This window comes from Gekko japonicus, unplaced genomic scaffold, assembly GCF_001447785.1.
Source record: "Gekko japonicus isolate JY-2015 unplaced genomic scaffold, Gekko_japonicus_V1.1 scaffold877, whole genome shotgun sequence".
NCBI classification, from domain to species: domain Eukaryota; kingdom Metazoa; phylum Chordata; class Lepidosauria; order Squamata; family Gekkonidae; genus Gekko; species Gekko japonicus.
Window position 1 is genome coordinate 301,205 of NW_015174299.1, and position 24,441 is coordinate 325,645.

Here is a 24,441-nt window from a genome sequence, read left to right on the forward strand (position 1 = left end):
GCTCATCAGCTAATTGCTGAAACCCTACTAAGAGCTGGGTGCACCTGCCTGTTCCTTGCGGACCCACAAAAAGAAAATCGTCCAAATAGAGTGCAATATCCTAAAGGCCCGTTTTAGCTCTCACTGTGACTGGTCACGGACATAAACTGGAGCCAAAGATGAGGATGCATTCTATCCCATGGAAGCTTGGGATTCATGGCTGCTCACATTCTGAACTCCACATCATACAGCATCCATGCCGGGCCAGGAAAACCTGTATAGGCTTTGTAAATAATGTCCAGATACTGGAACAGTGCCGTGGCCCTCCATGGCTTAGAACATGATATCACTCCAGCATAAATTAAATAACCTGGCAGCCAATTAGCCCACATCCGGTCAACCTTTCTCTTTTTTAGAACCTCCTTATCTTTGTCATCCAGCTTCTCTTTATCCTTCTCTAAATCACGGTAAAGAAGGCTAAAGAGGTCAGTGTAATCACCTTTACAAATCTTCTCTCGGGTTGCAGGCAAAAGGTGATCACTTAAAGGTAAGGCAGTGTCCCCAAAGGGCATTGCCTTTGCCAACGCAGCATCATAAGGGCTCGTCCAAGGGGGGGGGATAACCCCAACCACCCCAAGGACTAACAGGCATACCCGGCATTTGTGGCGGAAATGTTCCCCAAGGTGCCTGCATGGCTGGGGAAGGAGGGCCCCAAGTCCATGGCTGACTTGCGCTGGCAGAGCTGGATGTAGCATCTGCCTGTGAGGTTCCCACGACCACATCATACTATATTGCAACGCAGGATCCCACCTACCACTGGGCCCCGGGTGTGCAGTATTCACGACTTCCACCAGTGCTGCCTCCTTTTCAACGGCTGCCCCAGCTGCCCCGGTATCCGTCTCAGCATCAGGCCTAGCATTAGCAGGCCTGCATTCAATAGAAGAAAGACGCTTAAGCACCTCCTCCTTGAACTTCTTTCTCCCAGCCCGGCTCTCTTTTTTACGATCGGACCCAGCAGCCACCTGCTGCGAGGCAGCAGCCGCAGCCCCCCTAGCCTGCTCCAAGGTGGCCAGCCTGTCCAGAATAGCTTGGTGCTCTGCCCTTTCTTCCTCATCTTCAGAGGAAGAAGGGACGGTCCCCGCTCCCTGTCTGTGGACGTTAGGCACAGGCCCCTTCAGAGCAAGTCCTTTGCCTTTAGATTTGCCTTGGCCTTTCCAAGATGCCATTCTGTTTTATTATTAATGTATTTATTATCATTCAAAAACTGGCAGCCACTGTAAAAACCCAAAATGGCCGCTGGAGTAACAACTCTAAAAATAGCCACTGATGTACCAACCTAAAATGGCCACCCCAGAACTGCCCTTAAAATGGCTGCGCCACCTAAGCAAGCCTATAGAGCCAGTTAAGTCTGCATGGGGGGGAGTGAGTGAAGGCAAAAGAAAAGCAGGCCCTGTTTCTGCACTTAAATTGGCTAAACGACAAGGCAAGCAATGCCCACCCTAGTTGAACTATGACCGCCATGGGGTGGGGGTGTAATCTGGTCACAAATAGCTCCACACAAACACCCTTTATCATCAGGCTGGACTAGCCCAAAGCGTCTGCAAGGGCGGTGAGGGAAAACTAGGCAATATTGGGAGGGGGCGCTGCTAAACAGCCCGAGCAAGGTGAGGGCGGGAGTGGCAGACTAAGCAGACTTACCAACTGCTGTTGCCCAGGGCCCTAATTAATTCCCACACACACACTAAAGAGAGTGCAGGGGTTTTTTTGTTTGTTTTTGAAATGCCAAGAACTGCGAGCCATTGACGCGGCCCTGCAGATCAGGCCACAACGCAGGCTGGCGACAGAGAGCCGCCCCAAAGCCACAGCCGCATGATCAGGCCCGGTCCCTCGCCGCTGCCACCCTACACCACACCGTCAGAATACTCCCGGGCTTCAAAGAACACCACCACCACGCCACACGCCGGAGACCAGCAGCTGCCTCCCTTCGACCTTTGCTGCCACTACTGGCCCGCTCGACTGGCCGAAAGCCTGCAAAAAGGTCTCAGCCTTCCAGCGATGTACTCGGAGCTGCTACTCAGTCTGAGCACGAGGCGGCAACTGTAAGGGGAGAGTATAGCCAGCCATTAAAGCAGCACCAGCTCCGCTCCCCCTTAAGGAGTCCAGGCTGCAACTGCAGCCCTTCCCCCTTCCTCCTCTCAAGGAGGCAAAGGTGGTCCTCATGAGGCATGCTGTTGGCTGTCTCATATAGGACTGAATTCTCCTCTCCCTTTTGCAATACTGACATTAAACACATTCCTTCTTACTCCCATGCAGTTTGGGTGGGAGGGAAGAGAAATGAGCTCTTTCTATGCCTCTGCAGTACAGAGATCAAAAGCATTGCTCCTGTCTTCACCTAGCTTGAAGGGGAAGGAAGAGAAAGGAGCTCTTTCTCCGCTCCCTTTTGAAATTTCACTATGTAGCTGTTTTGCTTGCAGAGTGGGGGGAGACATTAGAATCTGTTGATCAGCTGTGAGTCAAGTACTGAGCAACAGGCAGCTGCAAGCTTGTTGGGCCATTGTTCACGCTGCTCAGTGCAATCCAAACATATCCCGATCTGCTCACAGTCTAATCAAGAGTGTCAAACATGGTAAGTCTGACTGCCAAAAAGGTTCACTGAGAAATTTGCAGCATCCCTGCTTAGCACCACACCTCAGTAATCCATGCTATGTGTCAGCATCTTGGACAAAGTTACTCTCAACAACACTCACTTAAAGTGATTTATTGAAGAATAAAGATATTCCCAGCTAAGAACACTGTTGAGTCAGAACTGATACTCTGGCGTGAAAACCTGGTTCAAGCGTAGTCCCCTCCAATCACACTGACCATTCCCGCTGAACTAGCACGCCTCTAACCCTCCCCCCATGTGTAAATCATCCATTTATCTCAGTTAAGGTGGCAAGCAGGGAGAAAGAGAGACAGACCAAGGCCATCTGGCCGGCATGCTTGGGAACGGAAGATATCTTCAGGAAGTTACATGAGATGCATTGCCCAACAATAAAGCCATTCTCACTCTCACACATTCACCCTCCCCTGGAATTTCCCCCAATACATGGCAAACGAGTCAGCAAGGTTGACATTCTGCCCCCCCAAAGGCCTTGCCCTCCCGGTTTCTGGGGGTGTCATTTATGAAACGTGCACACTAATTGGGAGCATTTACATGCTTCTCCTGCACCCATTCATTATGGCTGGGATCAAAGTCCTTCCATTTGATGAGATAATACAGGCGGCCACATTTCACTTTAGAATCGAGAATGTCCTCCTTGGTGTAGTTCTCCTTGTACAATCAGGGGAAGAGGAGCTGCAGGACAAGGTCTCCAATTCAATGGTTCTGGATCCTACTTCAGTAGATTAAAATGGATGGATGTGATGCAAGCTTTTAGGTAGTTCTTCCATCTCCCTCTGGAGCTCCATGTGGAATTGGGTGAGCTCACTCTCCTCTGTGATCTGCATCCACTCTGGGTCATCTTGGAATTAGCAGGACACACATCTCTGGTCCATCGCAGTCCAGAATCACTTCTGCTGGGGTCCGGGGGTCATTGCCCGACTGGGTTCAGCCCAGCTGGGAAGGGGGGCCCAGGAGTCTCTCAGCTTTGCTCCAGTGTCTGGGCCTCTCCCTTCACATGTTGGGATGATGGTTTTGGTGGTCTGGGGTTCAGGTGTGGACCCACCACCAGACACTGTGTCCTCGTTGCCCTTGCTCATCACGATCGTGGTGCAAAGGCTCAGGAGAATGGGAGTTCTGACTCTATGTCAGCCCCTTGGACAAAGTTATTCTCAACAACACTCACTGAAAGTGATTTATTGAAGAATAAAGATGTTCCCGGTTAAGAACATTGTTGAGTCAGAACTGATATTCTGCCACGAAAACCCTTAATTATACCTGGTTAAAATGTAGACCCCCTTCAATCACACTGACCATTCATTCCCACCGAACTAGCGCACCTCTAACCCCTCCATATGTAAATCATCTGTTTGTTATCCCATCTAAGGCGGCAACCAGGGAGATAGAGACAGACTGAGGCCATCTGGCCAGCATGCGGGGGGGGGGAGGAAAATATCTTCAGGAAGTTACATGAGATGCATTGCCCAACAATAAAGCCATTCTCACGCTCACACATTCACCCTCCCCCCTCCCCTGAAATTTCCCCAAATATATGGCAAATGAGTCAGCGAGGTTAATACTATGATGTGACCATGCTGTTGTTTTAGACTGCAGAGCTTCAGGGCTAGATGAACAGGAAGTGTCCCTGAAGTTCACTGATTTCATGCTACCTGGGAAAAAGAATTTCCAGTTGTTTTATTTCTACACTGCCCTCTGCCTTGATACCATGCAAGTCCCAACTTGTGGTGCTAATTATTGGTATTATTTTTTTAAACATCAGAGTTTCTCTAGGCTTTCATTTAGCTAATAGCTGGAGAGTCTTCCTCAATAGCTAGAACATCAATGGATTGTGATGGCTGGTGAGTGATAGCTACAGAGATATGTGACCCATTCCATCCTTGTGGAGGGAATTAGAGAAACAACTTTCTGGTTTAATCCTGATCCAATAGGTGGCACTGTTCACAAGTAGCAACAAAACATGCATTTTCATTATGGGAATGAGCCGTGGAAATTGTCAAGCTTATGTGCCCCTCCCCTCCCCTCCCCTCCCCTTGTGTGCATCTGAAATGATTTATGTTTTTGCAGCAAATGATAGTTTATTGTTAAGGTGCCACAAGGCTCTAGTTTATTTAAAGGATGGTGTGTTCTGTTGCTGTGAAACCAGAATTAAATTGTGATTTAATTTTCAAGCCACACATAAGGAGTGAAGGGAGAGGGAGAGAATGCAAGCCCCTGGATTTCTGAGGTTCGTTCCTGGCGCAGCAAACTCTGGGTTTTGTTAACTTGTGAACCACACTACTCAAAAGGAGAAATAAACAGTTGTAAGCCTCATGCAGGCTAGGCATCGTAGCCGTCAGCGCACAGAAAAATGGGTTTTTAAAAAGGAAAAAAGCCTCACCACAATTGATACAGCTAATCTTTGCATTTCCCTGGCGGAGATAAGCTTGTCTCTGAAGTCATGGACACAGGCAGAGACACTTTTCAGTTTATAGATTTACAAAATAAGGGCTTAGAATCTGTCTCCAGGAGTGTCTTGGGCTCCTAGAACTGGCATTTAACTTGGAAGGATGTCTTACAGGCGTGCTCGGAAGAAGTGCTAATGCTTCACTGCACTGAAAGGGTGAGGTGTGCTTAGACAAAGATCAGCCAGATTTACATCCTCTTTCAATCTTTATATCCTTTGCTTGTGCTTGCACTGCCTTGCCCACCTCGGGAATCAGCTCCGTTGATTTCAATGGAACATATTTCTTTTCGAGTACTGAGGCATTATGATCACAGCCTACACTGTAATCCTGAAACATTTAACTGATCACCCATTGAGTCTTTCTGCCGATCCACACATGTCTGCAGCCCCAAGCAATGATCTACATGTTTGAATAGGCCATCACAGAGGAGACTCATTAGGCATAATACTTCTGAAGGGATATGGCTCACATAGTTACCAAGTCAACCAACGCTGGGGGACCCAGGTTCAAACCCTCCAGTCTGCCATGAAGTTCCCTGAGTGGACTTGGGTCATTTATTCTCAACCTGATCTACCTCACAAGAACCAAATGGAAGAAGAGGAAACGTTGTTGTAAGCTGCTCTGGGGCTCAACTGGAAGCAGGGAACAATGTTTGAACAAGGCTACGGTAATACCGAGTAGTATTATTACTACTTCCCCAAGACAGAACCATGCTTTCCAGCTGGAACAGTAAAATTACTGTAGGAAGCCCAGAACTTGCTGCTGTGGGGCAGGTTCTTGGCCTATTCTGGAAAATTCATGGAAGGTGGGATGTCCTTTGGCCAAGGTACCTCACATCTCTGCCCAGAGGCATCCATCATATTCACAGGGGACAAAGATGGGTTATGACTAGGCTAAGCCTCCCCTTGTCTGGCCTGGCAATGGCATTATCTCTGCTTCTCATCGTACCGGAGTCCTCAGAACATGTGGAGAGGTTTTGCCACACTTATGGTGCCATTCTAACCAGAGTGATGTCCTTCTAAGCCGACAGACCTCAACGGACTTCAAAGAGTGTAACTCTGCCTAGGATGGCACTGAACCCATCCTATCACATTTCTGGAATGGACTGTATAATCCATTCTGGATATGTGATCCATTTGGAGTTCCAGAGTGATTTTTTTTGGAGTGAAATCACTTGTGGTTGTTGCCGGGGATTGAGTCTGCTATTTGTTCTCTGCCTAGCTATCATCTGCAAACCTCCCCAAGCTGTCCCCAATGGCAAAGTTGTGGGTTCAGATTTCACCTGGGGCTCCAGCGTCAGCTATGCCTGCCTAGATGGATATCAGCTTTCCCTGCCTGCTGTGCTGACTTGTGAAGGAAACGGAAGCTGGACTGGAGAAATCCCACAGTGTTTCCGTAAGCAGACAACCCCCTTTGTGCCACAAACAAAAATGAGACTAAAACAGGAGGGACAAATTTTACCCTACCCATTATGGTCGGTGATAAAGGTAATCTGAGTTAGGCAAACAACAGGGCCTGAAGGCCCACTGAGAATTGACGGTGCCATCATTTTGACTTGAGCCCAGCACAGAGCTGGAGATCCTTCTCCTTTGTCTGAGAAGTGCAAAGAAGAAGTGACAACTTTCACAGTGCTAGACAGGGACCTAGAACCAATGAACATCGGAATGAGGAGAGAAAGGTCTGTATAAATGCTGGGAGCACCTTAAAGGCCTCCCTCATTTTGTGTTCCCCATTCTTATCCATTCCTTGCTGGTTAAGGGTTTCCACTTGGGAGTCTTGGCCAAGGGCCACCAAAATGCAAATCCTTAACTGTCCATCTTCTTTGATCTTGTATTAGTGAGAAACATTCAGTAGTGTTTGCTGAGCTTTTCTCCAACCCCCTTTTTCATTTAGACAGAAAAGAGGATCTCAGCTTTGTTTGCAGATCCCTTCCTCAATACCTGGAAAGTGTTTGAAGGAGTCTTACATTGCACAATCCCTCACTGAAGGCAACTGTGTGTGATTAAACAAGCTTTGGGTTTCTTGGTTCATTGAGATAAAAGTTGTTGGCCACCATCCGGGACCAAGGCTTTGTCCAGTTCTCATTCACAACCATTTCCATTCAGCAACTATTAAACGATGCTCAGAAGAATGTCGCTTTCTGCATTCTGCACTTTTTGCTTCACCTATTATATAATGAATGGGGTGTGTGTGTTAATGCAGTGCCATATGACGATTTGGCATTGTGCAACTAAAGAACCATTTTAAATTTAAGCCAATGCATGAGAGAGCAGAAGAGAAGCTTGCCATCCATTCCCCCCTAACCTGTCTGCCAGGAGATGGTGAGAAGGTAGAAATTAATTAAGCAGTAATTGACAACAAGGCGCCCAAGTGCACCCAAAGACATACCTGTCCTGCCAGCAGCAGGATTTCCCCCCCTAGAAATATCACAGGACTAGGGAAGGAAGGTAGCATGATGCAGCCCAGTCCCATCAGATCTCGGAAGCAAGGCAGGGTCAGTACTTGGATGGGAGACCACCAAGGAAGGCTCTGCAAAGAAAGGCTATGGAAACCATCTCTGCTTCTCACTTGCTTTGAAAGCCCCTTGCTGGGGTTGCCATGAGCCCTTTGCAACTTGTCAGCACTGATGTACATAGAGGGGGCTAAAAATTGGATTGGGAGATTTTTAACTTAATCGAGTCAGCCTTCATTTGGAGCTTCCTTGCCCTCTTGCAGCTGTTTTCTGTGGCGATCCAGGGATCCCAGCTCATGGAAGGCGTGAAGAGAGGGGCTTCACCTACCGGTCCTCTGTCTCATATTCCTGTGTCCCCCCACTGGTGCTGGTGGGCTCCCCTAGGAGGTTCTGCCAGTCTGACGGCACCTGGAGTGGAACGCAACCCAATTGCATTGGTAAGGGCATGGGGCCTCAAGGGGAACTGCCCCAATGTGGGTCATTGGACATACCATCACCTCCCCTTCTGCTGCTGTTTAATCCACAAAACCCAAACAAAGCTGAAAGTATTTCACGAGAGAGAAATCCCTGCTGATAGAGTACAGTCTCTCTTGGGAGTAAACCCCATTAAACATACTTGAATAGGACTCTGAGTAGACCTGCTTAAGGATGGTGCTGCCAGATTTGCTTCCAAATATTCCCACAATTTGGATTCTACCGACAGGAAGTTTGTGCTGCACTGTGGCCAGAAGTGTGATTTGAGAGCAGGGATGAAGGGCTCCCAGGGTGGTGTTACACAAGCTGCCCCCCCCCCAATGCTGCGGTTTTCCTTTGTTCATCAGTCTTTAACCACAGTCCTTTGTTCTTCCATTTAGACGCAACTCTTACAACATGCGTGGACCCTGGCGTGCCTCTATTTGGAACCCAAAACAATTCCCAAGGTTACCAGGTAATCAGTTTTATTGTCATAGCTCAATTTTTAGCTCATCTTTCCTCTTCTTCTCTTTCTAAGCTGTCTTCTTTACCTATTTATTTATTATTTATTAATTTAATTTATACCCCACCCTCCCTGCTGAAACAGTGTTGAACATGCTAGTATCTGTTGATCCATCTGATTCACAATCTTCCAGGGACAAATTCCATGTAAAGTTTTCCAGACCTAGAATCATAGAATGTTAGAGTTGGAAGGGATCTTGCAGGTCATCTAGTCCAACCCCCTGACTCACATGACCAGGACATACAGATGTTGTACAAATAGTTTCCCAAGTCAAAAAGGAAGCCACAATGAGGAGGAAAGTTCATTGGGTATTTAATTTCAATCAAATAACTGAAAACAGTTAGGCCAAACCAGCCTATCAAAAATTGATTGCTTTCTGAGCAATATCAGGAAGTACATGAAATTTTATAGCCAGAGGTAAAAAGATAACATCCAAAAATCATAATTGGTCACAAAATGACAGAGCATCATCTGAGTAGTCTTTCATTCATTGGTCAGTTACAAGAAAGGGTGTGCCTACATGATATTATACTTAACCTTATTAATAATACCCAAGGATTCTTCATACCCAAACAGAAGGTGTTGTTTTCTGATATGAAACTAAAGCCCTTGTTGACCCAGACACTGGCAGAGTTTTTACCCCAAACAACTAAAACCATGAACTCTATACTTCAGGCAAATACATCAGTTGAAAAACCTATCTTCTGATGTACCAGCAATACTGTACCGAAGGCCTCTTAAAAACACCAGACAGATAGATAGCTATTTCATCCAAGCAACTTAAAGGGAAAAAAAGAATGTTGTTTCTTGTCTGCTAGCATCAGCTAAAAAGACACTGTAACCTACAAAGGAGAGGCTTTACCACTTAATAGGCTTTTATTAAAACATACATTCATAAAACCTTATTATGGAAAAATTCATAAAACCAAAAAATATATAAGTATATAAATAATCTGAATTTAAAAAAATCATTATATATTCCAATCCATGCTACATAGACAATCAGTCCTAATTGTTCCCTCCGTAGGAACTGTCTAGAAGTTGTTAGATCACATCTTGCATTCCATCTTTCCCAGAGCTCCTCCCTCTTGGAAGTGTGTGTTCCCCAAAGTGAAGCTCTGTTACTGCTCCACACTCCCTGCTTCCCTAAGCAGGAAGTAATTCCAAGGGCAGCTTCATGGAATCAGCATCCTTGTGAGGAAAAAGAACTAAAGAGTGTTTGGTGTATATCTGTTTCTTTGCAGATAAGAGGCATGAGGAAAGGATGCTGTTGTTCCCCAACAGTATCAGAGCAGCAAAACATCAGCCTTTGCAGCCTTCCTCTCACCCCTTATCCGCCACCCCAAGCAAGGCTACTTCCTGTCAACTAGCATCTGAAATGCAAACGTTTCTTTTCTTTGGGTGCATCAGGACCACACCATGGGGAGGGGCCATGGCTCAGTGGTAGAGCCTCTACTTTACATGCAAAATGTCCCAGGTTCAATCTCTGGCATCTCCTATTAAAAGGACCAGGCAACAGGTTATGTGGAAGACCTCAGCCGGAGATGCTGGAGAGCCGCTGCCAGTCTGAGTAGACAGTACTGACCTAGATGGACCAAGGGTCTGAGCCAGTATAAGGCAGCTTCACGTATTCTTGCTAAGGGGAAGGAAGGGCTGTGGTTCAGTGATGGATCATCTGCTTGGCTTGCAGAAGTTCTTTGGTTCAATCCATGGCATCACCAATGAAATCAAATGGTGGGTGGTATGAAAGACATCTACCCAAGACTCTGGAGAGGAGCTGCCAGTCAAAGTAGGCAGTACTAACCTCAATAGACCAATAGCTTGACTTGGGATAAGGCAGCTTTATGTGGTCTTTTTAAGGGGAGGGGCTGTGGCTCAGTGGTAGAGCACATGCTTGGCATGCAGGAGGTTCCAGGTTCAATTCCTGGCATCTCCAGGTAAAAGGATCAAGTAGCATGTGATGTGAAAGACCTCCATCTGAGATGCTGAAGAGCAGCTGTCAGTTTAAGTAGACAACACTGACCTTGATGGACCAAGGGCCTGATTCAGTATAAAGCAGCTTCATGTGTCCATGTGAGCTGCAGGGATACTGCCGTGCACACTTCCCATTTGCAAAACAGCACACTTCCCATTTGCAAAACAGCAAGTCAGATTACACATGGTAAGGCAACACAAGCAAATAGCACGAGGCATCCAACCTACAGCACAATAGGACTAGGATCATAAAAATGGGAAACAATGCAAAAAAATCCAGACATGATATGTCATAAATAGTACAAAACAAGAATGGGATTTCAAAAGGAGAAGCAATGCGGTAAGAGCATAATACATAAATAAACAGAGAAGTAGGCTACAATCCTGTTCCCGTCATCAAAATGCCCTTCTGGACAATTTGGTTTTGCTCAGGAATGATAGAAGTGTGCGAACCTCCCTGACCTCCCCAGGCAGTCCATTCAGTGAGAGAATGCACACGTATGGACTTGAATCAAAGGCACTGATCTACCCACACCTTCCCTTCTCTGTGCGGCTTTTATCCCAAAGCTCGTGAGGATCTCTGAAAAGTAGCCCAGCATAGCCTGTTTCTGCTTAAGGCCCTGGCTCTAACAAGCAGGCATGTGCAGAGATGTATTTCCCCGCAGGGGTGTTGCAAGAGAAGGTGCTGTGATGATTCCAAGAGAGAGAGCCAGGAAGATTAATAAACAGGCAAAACCGTATTGTGAGACGAATGCCTGTGGTCCTGCGAGAATTGACAGGCATACATTTTCACAATGCAGAAGTATGGGGCACTTACCCATCCCCAGAATGATGGCTAAATATGCAGTCTGGTAGATGAGTGTCTGGGCAAACATGGATCCCATGGATTTCAAAGAAAGAACTGCCTACCTGCAGACAGAAAGGCAGAGCGAGGAAAGCATCTCTCAAAGATAATCAGGGATTCCTTATTAATCAGCACTTTTCCCCCAGTAAAGCACACCTCTTAGGGGAGCCAGATTCGACTCCAGTAGCACTTTAGAGACCAACAAGATTTTGGAGGTATGAGCTTTTGAGAGTCAAAGCTCCCATCGTCACTCAAAAGCTCATACCCTGAAAAACATCTTGGTCTTTAAGGTGCTACTGGACTCGAAATCTAGTCCTTCAACTGCAGACCGACACAGCTGCTCTCTGAAACATCTCTCTAGGGTGGTCAAAGCACACTGCTCCAGCATTCAACCGAAAGGGGTGGTTGTCACCAGTAGGTGGAACAGGGCTGCAATTGGGAGCAGACATGTGCATTGCATGAGTGGCAAAACCGGGGTCACGCAAGTGGGAAAACCATGCCAGCTGTTTGAAACTGAACGTCTGTACACCTGCTTTCTTGAAGCTCACCTTGCCCTGCTGATTATAGCCTCAACCTCAGTAGGAGGGCGTGTCCTGTATTCCATACCCCAGATACATCAGTTAGACATCTACCTGTAGTGATAAGGCCCTGTAAGAAGCATCCAGACATCATTTTGCACCGCAGAGCAGTGTTGCTACACATACATTATACACCATGTGCCATCAGAGCAATGGATCCAAGAGGATTTGCAAGGCCTGTGTTTCAAATTCATCTGTCTTGCAGGCTGGGAATTAAGCCGTTTCCTGGCTTGAAAAGGTATATATTTACCCTTTAAAGGGTCACTTGCTGGATTCCCACAGGGAGGTGCAAATATTTCTTTTTTAAAAAATGTCACTCATTTTCATTTCCTTCATAATGAATCCTAATTATTTCCATTATTACTGTTGTTTTCACTGCCATTGGCTGTAATGGGAAACCTATTTCTTTTGGTTTCGCATACAGTGGTGATGAAATTTTCACTGAAAGGACCATGCCTATAATATAGGAAGTTTGCAGGCAATTAAATGCAAGCACAGACTTCTGGCTTCAGCTTGTTTTCCATTGGGTTGGGATGAAATTCTGAGAATTGCCTAGCTTGCCCTGGGGGATTTTCCCTGCCACGTTTCAGATAGTTAGGAGAAAAGGGACCCTGGTGTATCAAAAATTAAAATAAAGGCCCTTGAATATTTTTAAACAAAATTAACACTGTAATATCTAGAAATCTACTTATCGAATAATCATTTAATGTGGGGAAATATTTGCAAGGGTTCTATCCAAACAAATTGAATGGGGGAGGGACAGCAGTTTAGAAATGCATATCCCATAAGAAGAAAAAGAAATGAGATTCATTCGTTCATTTTCTTTGCTTTCTCTGTGTGTTTCAAAACAAATGAAAACAAACGGGTGTTTCAGTTCATTTTTTCATCTGTTACAAAATGAACATATCTCTTGCTTTCCCATTCTGACAGGTTGGGAGTGTCGTTTTCTTCCGGTGTCATAAAGGATACCTGCTGCAGGGATCCACCACCAGAACATGTCTCCTGAACTTAACCTGGAGCGGAGTGCAGCCCAATTGTATCCGTGAGTCCCTATTTTTAAGGGGGATGTTTCTGCTTGCTTTCGTGGGATATCGTGCACTGCAAAAACAACAACAAAAACAACACCAGATGCCATGAAGCAGATCATCCATTCTGTCCCCACTTCTTGAATGTCTTGTGTGTAGAGTATCAGGGTGTGCAGACTGAAGGCCAGCAGATGTGGGCCAGGCGTGAAGGTAAGCAGGGGGCAATAGGTCTGAGAACAGCTTATTCTGTACCTGAGCCAACAAACTGATCAGAGTGAGGAGCTGTGAAGCCAAAGTCCGCACCTTTATATGAACAGGTGGAGCCCCATTGGCCCCTCAAGTCATGTGACCCCCTATTGAGCTGGTAGCTGCAGTACCTTCCTCTGGCCATCCACAGTGGTGGTGCTGGTATGCAGCTGAGATCAGGCCAGAGGGGTGGCAGAACTCTCTGTAGGCATCTGTCAGAACCCACAGCCAACAACAAAGTACACGCATTCAGGAATGGTTATACTTTTATTGCAGAGCTATAGATGCAGTAACATAGGCACTGTTAAGAATGGCGGCGGCCCCATGGGCATAATAGGATATAGGGTATTCGTATGCAACCCCCCCCCAGCACTGGCCAATTAGGCACCCTCCCGCGCGCAGGATAAAACTTAGAGACCCTTAGGTAGCTGAAGCTGAGAACGAACACTCTCCCACCCAGGGAAAACCCAGACACCACAACACCCTCCTGCACATCTGTATAGATAAGCATTTCGGCGCACAGCAGAGAAAGCACAGAAAGGAAAGCAGCACCAATTAACCTGAAAGGAAAGCAATAGCAATTAACCAGATACAGACCAAACTCCCCAACCTTCATGGCAGCATAGCTGACAGCATCAACAGGAGCCAGGCAACTGGGGTTACTCAGGCACAGGGAACTATTGTGCCCCTCCCTCCCTCCCTCCCTCCCTCCTTCATGCAGAGACCTTGATTTTTATTACTTTGTTTTAAGTAGCTTAGAGTTACCTCCATGTTTCAGAATGCTCTTATCCTACCTGTTCTAGCTCACAACTGCAAAGAGCCAGAGATGCCGTTCCATGCCAATGTGGATGCTCTGGATGTGCCTTCCCTGGGCTACACATTGATTTACTCTTGCCAGAGTGGCTTTTATCTCACGGGAGGTTCAGAGCACAGGACCTGCAAAGCTGATGGCAGCTGGACTGGGAAGCCACCTGTTTGCCTTGGTAAGCACACTGAGATAAGGTCCCCCATGCAAGCTGTTTAAGTAATCACTTTCCCCCATCTATATGTATGTCTTGCATTATCCTAGAGACCCCACGCAGGTAATATTTTTTTTATTTGTTTTTATTTATTTATTTATTATTATTATTATTTTATTTTTAATTTTTAATTTTTTTCCCACTACCCCATAAAAACATTAGCCATGACCTGGATGGCTCAGGCTAGCCTGATCATGTCAAACCTCAGAAACTAAGCAGGGTTGGCCTGATGCATAATTGTGCAAGAACTGCCTTGATGGATCCAAACCCCAAGGTTTATCTCAGCCAGCATTCTGCTTCCAGAAGAAGCCAAACACATGCCTCTTGGGGATCCTGCAAGCAAGACATGAAAACAACACCTCTCCTCCATTGCCAGCACCCAGCATCTAGTATTCTAAGGAGTACTGCCACTGGACATGGAGGTTCCATTTAGCTATCATGGCTGACAGCCATGAATAGACCATATCTTCTTCCTTTGTGGGAGCCAGTTTGGTGTAGTGGTTAGGAGTGTGGACTCTAATCTGGAAGGACTGGGTTTAATTCCCCACTCCTCTGCAAGAAGCTAGCTGGGTGACCTTGGGCCAGTCACAGTTCTGTCAGAGCTCTCTCAGCCCCACCCACCTCACAGGGTGTCTGTTGTGGGGAGAGGAAGGGAAAGGAGATTGTAAGCCACTCTGAGACTCCAAGTGAAGGGTGGGGTATAAATCCAATCTCCTCTTCTTCTAAAGCCATTTTACCAAGTGGCCACTACACATTGTGAGGCTGTGGTTTTCATGCTTCAATTTATGTGCTATGTGAAGAACTACTTCCTTTTGTCCATCCTGAATGCACTGCCAATCTTCCTCCAGTATTATGACAGAGGGAGAAAACCTTCTCTTTATCCCCTCTCTCTAGATCACTCATAATTTTATAAGCCTCTTCCAAGAAAGCCCCTGACTCTTGACTTTGCGTGGGGAGGAGGTGTTTTCTTCTTATGGCAAACTGACTTCGTACATGCGAATGTGCTATGGTAATACGACGTATCCCAGTGCTTGAATATTAACTCTCTTTTTCCTTTGCTTGTCTTTTTCAGCGGATATCCGACCCAGCGGCAGACCGGTGGGCACTGCTCGGGACCCTCCTCTCCCAAAGATGTCGGGTACAGCTTTCCTTTATTAACCTTAACACTAAATTTAGAGAATCAGATCATAACAAGAGTCCCATCCATCTTGGGTGGTGGGTAGTGCTATTAAGCAGCAGCTGATTTCAGGCAACCCCCTAGTGTCTTCAAGACAAGAGACAAACAGAGGTGCTTTGCTATTTCCTGCCTCTGCGTAGCAACCCTTGACTTCCTTGGTGGTCTCCCATCCAAGTACTAACCAGGACCGACCCTGCTTAGCTTCCAAGGTCTGATGAGATTGGGCTAGCCTGGGCCATCCAGGTCAGGACCATCCATCTTTAACCCCCAATAATGTCACATTTCAGTGCCAGAGCCCAGGGAGAGGGGTAAGAGCTGACATCACCCTAGAAAGACACCGTGATAGCTGTACCAAGTACAATACCAATATACCCCTAGCTGTGGATATATCCTGAAAGTGTATAAACCAAGGTTGGGCAGACTTTCCATCTTCTTGAAAACTCCCTTCTTTCCCCCGTTCTGCTTTTCTTGCTTCCAGTTCCTGCAGATGTCTTTGCAAAGAATTCATTTTGGAAAGGCTCTTACGAATATATGGGCAAGAAGCAGCCGGCCATGCTGTCTGTCACCAGCTTTGACCCAGTGACCAGTAAGGTCAATGCCACCCTAATAGACCACAGTGGTGTAGAATTGCAAGTGTCAGGTAAGGTGGTTTCAAGGAACCTGGCTCGTAGTGGGGATGGAGTCAGTTGCCTTCCCACCCAATTGGGGCACAGTGAAGAGTGTCTGTAGATCAAACTCCAGTTGTTGATATTGTTTTTCCTGGGATGATTGGAAAAGAGAGGGCAGATTCACATACGTAGCTAGGCCAAGGGGTTTTGAGACCCATAGCTGGGCAGTGTCAATAGTGCATACGGGAGACCCAGGCTCAAATCCCTACTCTGCTGTAGAAGCTTGTATAGTGGCCTTGGGTCAATCATACACTATCAGCCTAAGTTACTTCACATGACTGTTGTAGGAATAAAATGCAGCAGAGAACGATGTAAGCCCCTTTGGGGAGAAAGGTAAGGTATAAGTGAAGTAAATAAATAATCCCGCCAAAAGGCAAAGCAGAATTGTTGGACGGAGTGCCCATCTGAGGTCAGTTCCTGGATAGTCAACGCCATGTGGGCACCATCATTGTTCCTGTCCTCGGGGATTTCCTACCCCAGAGTTGCATGATTTTGGTGCCCCCTCACTTGGTTTAAGGAGACTCTTTTAGAGCTCTTTGCAGTCATTTTAGGATTGACAGCATCCTCAGTAACTTTGGGGTCGCCCGTGGACTCAGCCAATGGCATGCCGATGCTCTCCAGCACGGCCCCACTGGAGTCAAATCCAAGCCCAAAGGCTTGCGAGGTTCAGTGGGATGCCGCGTTCTCAGCCTGCAGTGTGCCTTTTTGCCACGCGAGCCTCTCCCTTTTTAAATGTATTTATTTCCATCAAGAATCAGGCACAGACTCTTGAAAGTGCAACCCTCCTTCTGTGTTTTTCTTTTCAGGGATATACAAAAAGGACGAGATGCACCTCCTCCTCCAGGTGTACCAGATCATGGGGCCAGCAGAGATGTTAGTGAATGATAAATGGGCCTTAGACGGACGTGTAAGTGAGCACCGCCCAGCCCATCAGCCTGAGAAGATGGCTCAGCCACGCAGTGTGTTTGCAAAGTTTGCCTGAAATGTTCAGATGGCAAAAAACACAGAGGGGGCTGGGGGGAAAAATTGGAGGAGGGAGTAGAGGGAGAGGTTGCATTACAGGTAAAGAGAACTGACAACCAACCTAACCTTGACTGAAGCATGAGGTCAAGGAGACCTTCAAAAGTAACAGGGAAAATGGTAACACTCCATTTCTGATGTTCTGCACTCGATGTATTCCTCAACTTTAATGAGTTCAATGGCCCTGTCATGTTTCATGCCTCCACTCCCTCCACTTGTAATTATTTTGTAGATTGGAGCATATATTCTAAGGGTATTGGGAGTCGTTTTTATTGCATTGAATAGGAGTCAAATGAGAATACTGGATGAAACTGGGGAGAAATTTAGAGGGTTTTTTAAACCTTTTAATATTTTCCTCCCTACCACCTTTTGCTGATGTTCCATGCCTGTACTGCCCAAAAGAAATAATGAAGTACAGCTTTCTTTTTGTTTTTGCCATGTTCAAAGAAATGCTCAAAGGTATTTGTTTATTTATTCCTTTGGGGGTCTATTTGACATCCAAATCAGATTGGGAAAATACATGTTTTGGTTCAAGTAAAAGTTTTTAATAATGGTTGTATAGACCTTGTTCTAGCTCCCTTCCATCAAATATACAAGATCTTCCAGGATGTAAGAGCATAGTCTTTGCACGGGTAACTCTAGTTCTGGTTCACCAAGATGGCTCCACTGCATTATGTCTCTCCTGACACCCCTTTTTGTTCAGACTTTTAGAGCTTTATTATTCTGCGCAAGGGCCCTGATTTCTTCACTGTGCTTTAGGTTTTTATCATTCTAAGCAGGTTTCATAGTTTTTGTTGTTTTTGTTGTTTTGTCTAGACTTCTCTCATAGGAATTCTACAACTAAAGCTCCTCTCTATATACAGTCTATAAAGCTCCTCTCTATATACAGTCTATAAAGCTCCTCTCTATATACAGTCAGAAACTTCCAATTATACAGTCTGTTGGTCCTTCCCCAATGCAGGTCACCCCTGAGTCATCAAGTGGGACGTTTGTCTACCAGGGATTTGTGCATGGCAAAGGTTTTGGACAGTTCGGCCTCCAGAGGCTAGGTAAGCTGGCAGGTGTTGTTTACAGGCTGAAGTCATCGTTTCCATTTTTTGGTAATTAGATTTTGACAACAGACTCCCATTGCATTAATACCTGTCCTTGGCAAATGGCAAAGTGACATTTCAGTTAATTTACATGCTACCTTTCTACCTTAATAAGGCAAACACTGTAATTATCTGTTGCATTCCTATGTGGCAGGCACATGCTGGGGTCCCCAGCCTCTTCCTCTGGATTATAGCCTAATGCCGATTTTCCTCTTCAGACAGCAGAACTGAGCATGATCCCGAGTCGATGGGGCATCCCTTTGCATCCAACAGCAGTTCGGTGGCGGCTGCTATCCTTGTGCCTTTCATTGCCCTGATTATTGCAGGGTTTGTGCTGTATCTCTACAAACACAGGTGAGTCCTTTGCGGAAGCGAAGCCAGAGAGGCAAGAACTGGGAAGGAAGATTCTGCGTTCCTTTCATTTGCATCTTTCAAACCAGAAGTGGTGTCAGCCAGCTGCCAGTCTGAAGAGAGGGGGAATGGGAAAGTGCCTGCTTAACCCTCTCCCACTCCTGTCACATCACCACTTGAAACAACCCTCTCTAAGCCGCTTTTGTCCTTCTGAGTGAGAAAGTCACTTTCGGGATGCAGTTTTGCATGCACAAACTTTCAAGGAGAGGAAGGGTTAAATAGTGACACACACACACACGACTGTTGATTACGGCCTCTGAGGCTACTTTTCAGTAAAGAATAAAAACCAGAGGAAAGAGACGTAGGTCTCATTGCCATGCCTGCTTTCACCTTGAGCAGCATCCTTGAAAATGGAGGAAGGATTTGAGGTTTTCAAATATGACTTAAGGTTCTGTATGCTGGCAGCGTTTGTAATGAGAGAGGGGAGAGTGATCACGGAAGGGATTTTAAGGGACTGGGTGGTTTGTCAAAATGCTGGGAGTGAGACATCCGTTGGGATGTACTCAGAGAAGGAAACGAATGATGGGCTGTCCCTGCAACTGTCTCGTCATTCAGTGTACAGTGGGATGGGGTGGGAGGGAACACCTTTGGTACCAAGCAGTATGGACTGAGCCCCGAGTTGTCTGTGCAACATACTGAAAAACGGAGGTGAGGTTTGGCAACTCTTGGCACTGCCCATATGCATGCAGTACTGGTGGGGGTGGGGGGGAGATGCAGAACAGAAGGGCTTGGTGGCTGTCTGGCCATTTCACACCTAAACAATAATGCTGAGGGACTGTCTCCAACTCAGTTGTTGGTCTGATTTGATACAGGAGGAGACCGAAGGTGCCGTTCAATGGCTATGCGGGCCACGAGAACACCAACGTCCGAGGCACGTTCGAAAACCCGATGTATGACCGTAACTTGCAGCCGACAGACATCATGGCCAATGAGGCAGAGTTTACAGTCAGCACCGTGTGCACCGCAGTATAGCACTTGCAATCTCGCACAGTAAGTCTGACTCTGCTAGCCACATCTGTGCTATTCACCTGCCCCATGCACTACCCCAGCTTAGTTTTTTAATTTGGAAAACATTTCCTAGTCTTCATTTCCCTTTCCATTGTGCCAACCCTTCTACGGCAGGCCACTGTTCTTCCCATGCTGCAGGGGGGTATAAATGACTTGCTGAAGGCTGGAGAGTTGTCTCCATGTTTCCCAGATCCAAGTCTGTCCATTGGACCACAAATATCTGATGATCGGGAACAGGCCTGTGCCTTCTCTGAGTCTAATATTTACGCTACCCCACTGTCCTTTGCCGTGTCCTGGATAGCCCAGGCTAGCCCAATCTTTTTTTATTATTATTTTTATTGCATTTTCACTATATACTACACAGGGCAAGGGATAAGGAAACACTAACTAAAACATATAGCTAAACCGGGATCTAATACGATACAGATAGCTTATTTTAAAGTTTCCTTTAGCTTTAACATTCTAAAGATGGAAGATGAGATTAACTGTTTCAAATATAATTCAGCATAAACAATATTAGCCAAATAGGTGTATTCTGGTACATTAGACTTAATAGTATTAAACTTTCAAAATTGGTTCATTATTTCATAGAATCATAGACTCATAGAATGTTAGAGTTGGAAGGGACCTTACAGGTCATCTAGTCCAACCCCCTGCACTCTGCAGGAGCATAGCTGAAAGATAGACCTACATACCTACAACATACCCGAAAGATGGTCATCCAGCCTCCGCTTGAAAATGTCCAGCGAAGAAGCATCCACCACCTCCGGAGGCAGACTGTTCCACTGCTCAACTACTCTTACAGTTAGGAAGTTTCTCCTGATATTTAGCCGGTAACGACTCCCTTGTATTTCTTCTTTTTCCCTTTATGTTTATCTTTGTCATAGTCCCATCTGACTTTGAGAAGTATGGGGGCGGCTTCTCCCATATCAGATTCAGAGTCTTCTTCTGAGGAACTGCCCGATGTACTGCTACTACTTCCTGACCCATTTTTGCTGTTATCTTCCTCTGCATTGTTGTCCTCCACTTTTCCTTTCTCTTTCTCTGTTTTTTGATGCTCTCCAAAAATGCTTTGGCTTTTGCAACAGAGTCTATTTTTTCTTTTTTCTCCTTAAAGTTGAAGATAAGTCCCTCTGGTAAGATCCATCTGTAAGGAGTGGGATTTTTCTTTAGAAAAGTTGTCAATTTTTTATATTGTTGTCTCTTCTTTCTTATCTCAAATGGAATGTCTTTTAAGATTCTAATTTCTTCACCTTTGATTTTTAAAGTAATCCCATTGGTCACTTTAAGTATTACATCTCTGGTAGACCTCTTAGAGAATTTCACAAATATTTCACTGGGTAGTTTATTTTTCTTGAATGTAGTCTGGATAAGTCCGATAGATCACATCCATCTCACTTTGTATAAATATCGCTTTGAGGTCTACTACCGGTGCCACGGCTTCGCTTAAAATCTCTGAGAGGTTTTCCCCTTTTTGTTCCGTGATACCTTGGAATCTCAGGATATATGATGATTTTTCCATTTGTACTTGTAGCAGCTGTTGTTTATCAGAGTCTTTCTCTTTTTCCACTGCCTCCAGTCTCTGATTTAACATTTTTGTCTTAGCATCAACTTTTCTCAAAGACTTTGCTGTTTTTTCTGTTTTTATATTAGTTTCTTTTAGCTGCTTTTGGAGAGTTTCAAAATTATTATTAAGATGGGTCATCTGGTCCAGTAGAGGGCACAATGCAGTGGCTAGCATATTAGAAAAGTCTATGGTTGCTTCTGGTTTGGAAGCAGAGGCTGCTGAGCTAGCAATTCCTGAAGAAGATCTCACTTTCAGCGCCATTTTTTCAGCCCAATGTGACATTGTTTACATTAGGAAAAAGTTCAAAAAAGTCTCTGTAAGTTTGTTAGATCTCTCTCTTTAAACAGACTGCACTCTATTTGGACTATATAATGCTTTCCAAGCAGCTTTCCCCCTTCTACCTCTTAAAGTTGCTTTTTTTTTCTCCCGGGGTGAGCTCAGCTCGATTCCCTCCGCTTTTAAGTTTGAGGATTTGGGGGAAGCTGCGGCTTAGATGTTTGTCTATTTTAAAGGCATATGGACTCACACTTCATTGGCTGCTTGCTTCAACAAGGTAAGGAAAGATTTAAGACACTAGATCTCCTGTTCACTTTCCCCGGTGTGCATCTCAGTCGCCATTGCTGGTCTCGCAGTGGCGGGACCTGTTGGGGCAAAGAGGAGCTTCAATCCCTCGGCCGTTGCCTCAGGAGCGGCACCTCTTGTGCCCCAGGCCACGAGCCCCTCCGAGGACTCTGTGGGGGACCAGAATCATCCAGTACCCCTCCGCCCACTATGATCCTGGGTCGCGTTCATCGGAGCATGATGAAACACTCCTGTCAGCGAGTCACCAAAACCGGAAACCCAGGCTAGCCCAATCTCATCACATCTAGTAAGCTAAGAAAGATTGGCCCTGATCAATGCTTGGATAGAAGACCACCAAGTCCAGGATAGCTAAGCAGAGGCAAGCAGTGGCAAAACACTTCTGTTCCTCTCTTGCCTTGAAGACCCTACTGGGTCTACATAAGTCAGCTGCAACTTGACAGTACTTTCCACCATTTCTTCACTTAATCAGCTTTGTGATGTCTCTCTGTCCATGTCTTTTGATCTGCCCATGATCCCAGGAAATCCACTGCAGGGGCTGCTGAAGGCCATTGGGGGTATCTGAGCACTGAAACTGTCCCCCTTTCCAAAAGTGGAGAGAACACTCCCTCTTTGTCCAAGGTGATCCTTCATCTCCCAGAGTTAGCTAGCACATTGAAAGGTTCAGACTGCCAGACTGGCCTGTGATAGCTGCAGTCCCCACAAGAAGAATGTGATCCATTCTCATAGTCAGCAAGAACAGAAGATAATGGGTGTGGTCATAAGGCAAGCTTACAGTGATTTGTTCCTGCTGAAGATTTGATCGGGAATTTGGGACGGGGGGTTGGGATGACCATGCATCCCTCTCTGAACCGTTTGCATCACGCAACGAGGCTCAGGGCACCGTTTAGATAGCCACTCCACTGCTTGGGCGGCACAACTTGTTTTTGTTTTTTTTAATGGCATTGCGCATGCGCATATACACATGGCCGAATTACCACTCCCACTGGGACTCGCCGTACTCCCTTGTTCTTGCAGGTTCCCCCCCAAACAGCAAACCAAATTAACTGGTGACGTACAACTGAGTGCTGGAGTCTATATGTGCACTTGAACGTTTATACATTGAATTTATTCAATGCAGGATTGCTCATGCGCATAACGGCAGAAGCATGTAAAAAAACATTGCGAGAAGGACGCTCAGGTGACCTAATCGTAATCACTGTGAGAGATAGATGTCCAGATCAGCAAAATCACAGATTCAAAGTGCAAATATCTGGAAAGTACGTGATTTTCTGGGTGTAGGAAAACTCGCTAGGGAACCGGGAGGATTGTGTGAGTGAGCCCACTTCGGTGCAGGAGACAGATGCGGCCATCTGATCAGCAATTTTAGATGCAAGAGGGAACAGCAGTGAAACCCAATCAAAATGACCGTGTGACCATGGCCAATAGCATGGAATGATGTGTTGAACCAAAGTTTGTTCCTTGTGTCAATTGGGTCATATTTCTCTCTCCCTCTGTTCTACTACAGCATTCTCCAGGGACAGGAGCCTCACCAGCGCCCAGTGGTCCTTCTGGTTCATTTTTGTCCATGATCATCGCTCCCCAAAGTTGGTGGGGCTGTGGCATTGGCATGGTGCCTTTGCGCTGATCCAGAGAAAGAGGGAGAGAGACTGCCTTTCTATCCATCACTGCTCCACATCTTCATCGCCGATCTGTCCTGCTCTGCAGCTGATAATCGAATCAACCAAAGCATCCCCTCCTGCCCATGTGTGGAGGCTGAGGGAAGCAGAAGCTTGCTCTCCCCCCATGCTTCTTCACCTCTGAGCTGTTTCCCAGCCAATCCTGGCCAGCTTCAGCACTCGCTGACTCTGATGCGGAGAGACCAAAGTCCATCCCGCTGCTCGTTTGTGGTGGATTATCGCCTTCTGGTGAATATCTCCTGGTGACATGGAGAAGCCGAATGGTATTCGTCCCCTGGTTATGGGATTAGGTGACGGACCCGCAGGAGAAGACAGCCGACCAATTTGTTGTGGCTGAGAAGGCCCTGTGGATGCAGAGAGCTTGGAACAAAATCTTTTTGAACTAAAATGGCAGATTTAACAAAAGGAGAAATGGTTGTTTTGTTTCTGTTTATTCTTCCCCACCTTCACCTAATCATACCTATGTCTTTCATGTGAACAGCCTACCACAAAGATCTGAGGTTTCTGAAAAGTCTGACCCTCCCCTCCCCAGTTCTAAGCATCCTCTCCTTCTGCACTGTAGACGGACTTTGCTTTTATTACGGTCTGCTGCATTTTCTTATTTGGGTTCCAGATGTTAGACCGGTTCAAATCCCGCCGGTTAAACCGCTGCTGCCGTTGCTGCATTTTTCTTGCTAGCTTTGGTCAGACAGCCAGAAAGGAAGAGCTTTTCCAACAGCTTGTTCCCTGGCATGAGGGACAGATGGATTTTTGCATGGCTGTTGCAGGGAACGCAATTTATGCGTTTATTGCAGGTCAGTTACAATTTGCCCACCCTCAAATTGCCATGTTTTGTCATTGGAAAAACATGGAATTTCTTTCCCTCTCTTTCAATTATCTTTGGAATGCCCTCTAAAATGTGGCCGCATGAGGCTCATGGGCACCTATTGGATAACATCTGTGACGTCACTGGTGCCCTGAGCCACTAATTTATTTTTCTGATTTTTTTTAACCCTAGAGCCGGTGTTTCCTGTACCACCTCAACAGGAGCTCTCATAGACCC

The 24,441-nt window shown here is 46.1% G+C and overlaps 1 protein-coding gene across 1 annotated transcript in view; it reads left to right on the top strand.

Annotated features, from left to right (window-relative positions):
* The window catches only part of CSMD2 (CUB and Sushi multiple domains 2), a 268,238-nt gene extending 244,957 nt beyond the window's left edge, over window positions 1–23,281 (top strand). The window contains exons 42-53 of the mRNA XM_015424095.1: window positions 6,307–6,480; window positions 7,801–7,974; window positions 8,392–8,465; window positions 12,840–12,951; window positions 13,984–14,163; window positions 15,272–15,337; window positions 15,855–16,016; window positions 16,851–16,951; window positions 18,026–18,113; window positions 18,374–18,509; window positions 19,379–19,556; window positions 23,228–23,281. Coding sequence (XP_015279581.1) covers window positions 6,307–6,480; window positions 7,801–7,974; window positions 8,392–8,465; window positions 12,840–12,951; window positions 13,984–14,163; window positions 15,272–15,337; window positions 15,855–16,016; window positions 16,851–16,951; window positions 18,026–18,113; window positions 18,374–18,509; window positions 19,379–19,538 — 1,427 coding nt within the window. The 3' untranslated portion in view covers window positions 19,539–19,556; window positions 23,228–23,281. The remainder of the gene's footprint in view (window positions 1–6,306; window positions 6,481–7,800; window positions 7,975–8,391; window positions 8,466–12,839; window positions 12,952–13,983; window positions 14,164–15,271; window positions 15,338–15,854; window positions 16,017–16,850; window positions 16,952–18,025; window positions 18,114–18,373; window positions 18,510–19,378; window positions 19,557–23,227) is intronic.
* Window positions 23,282–24,441: the final 1,160 nt, after the last annotated feature.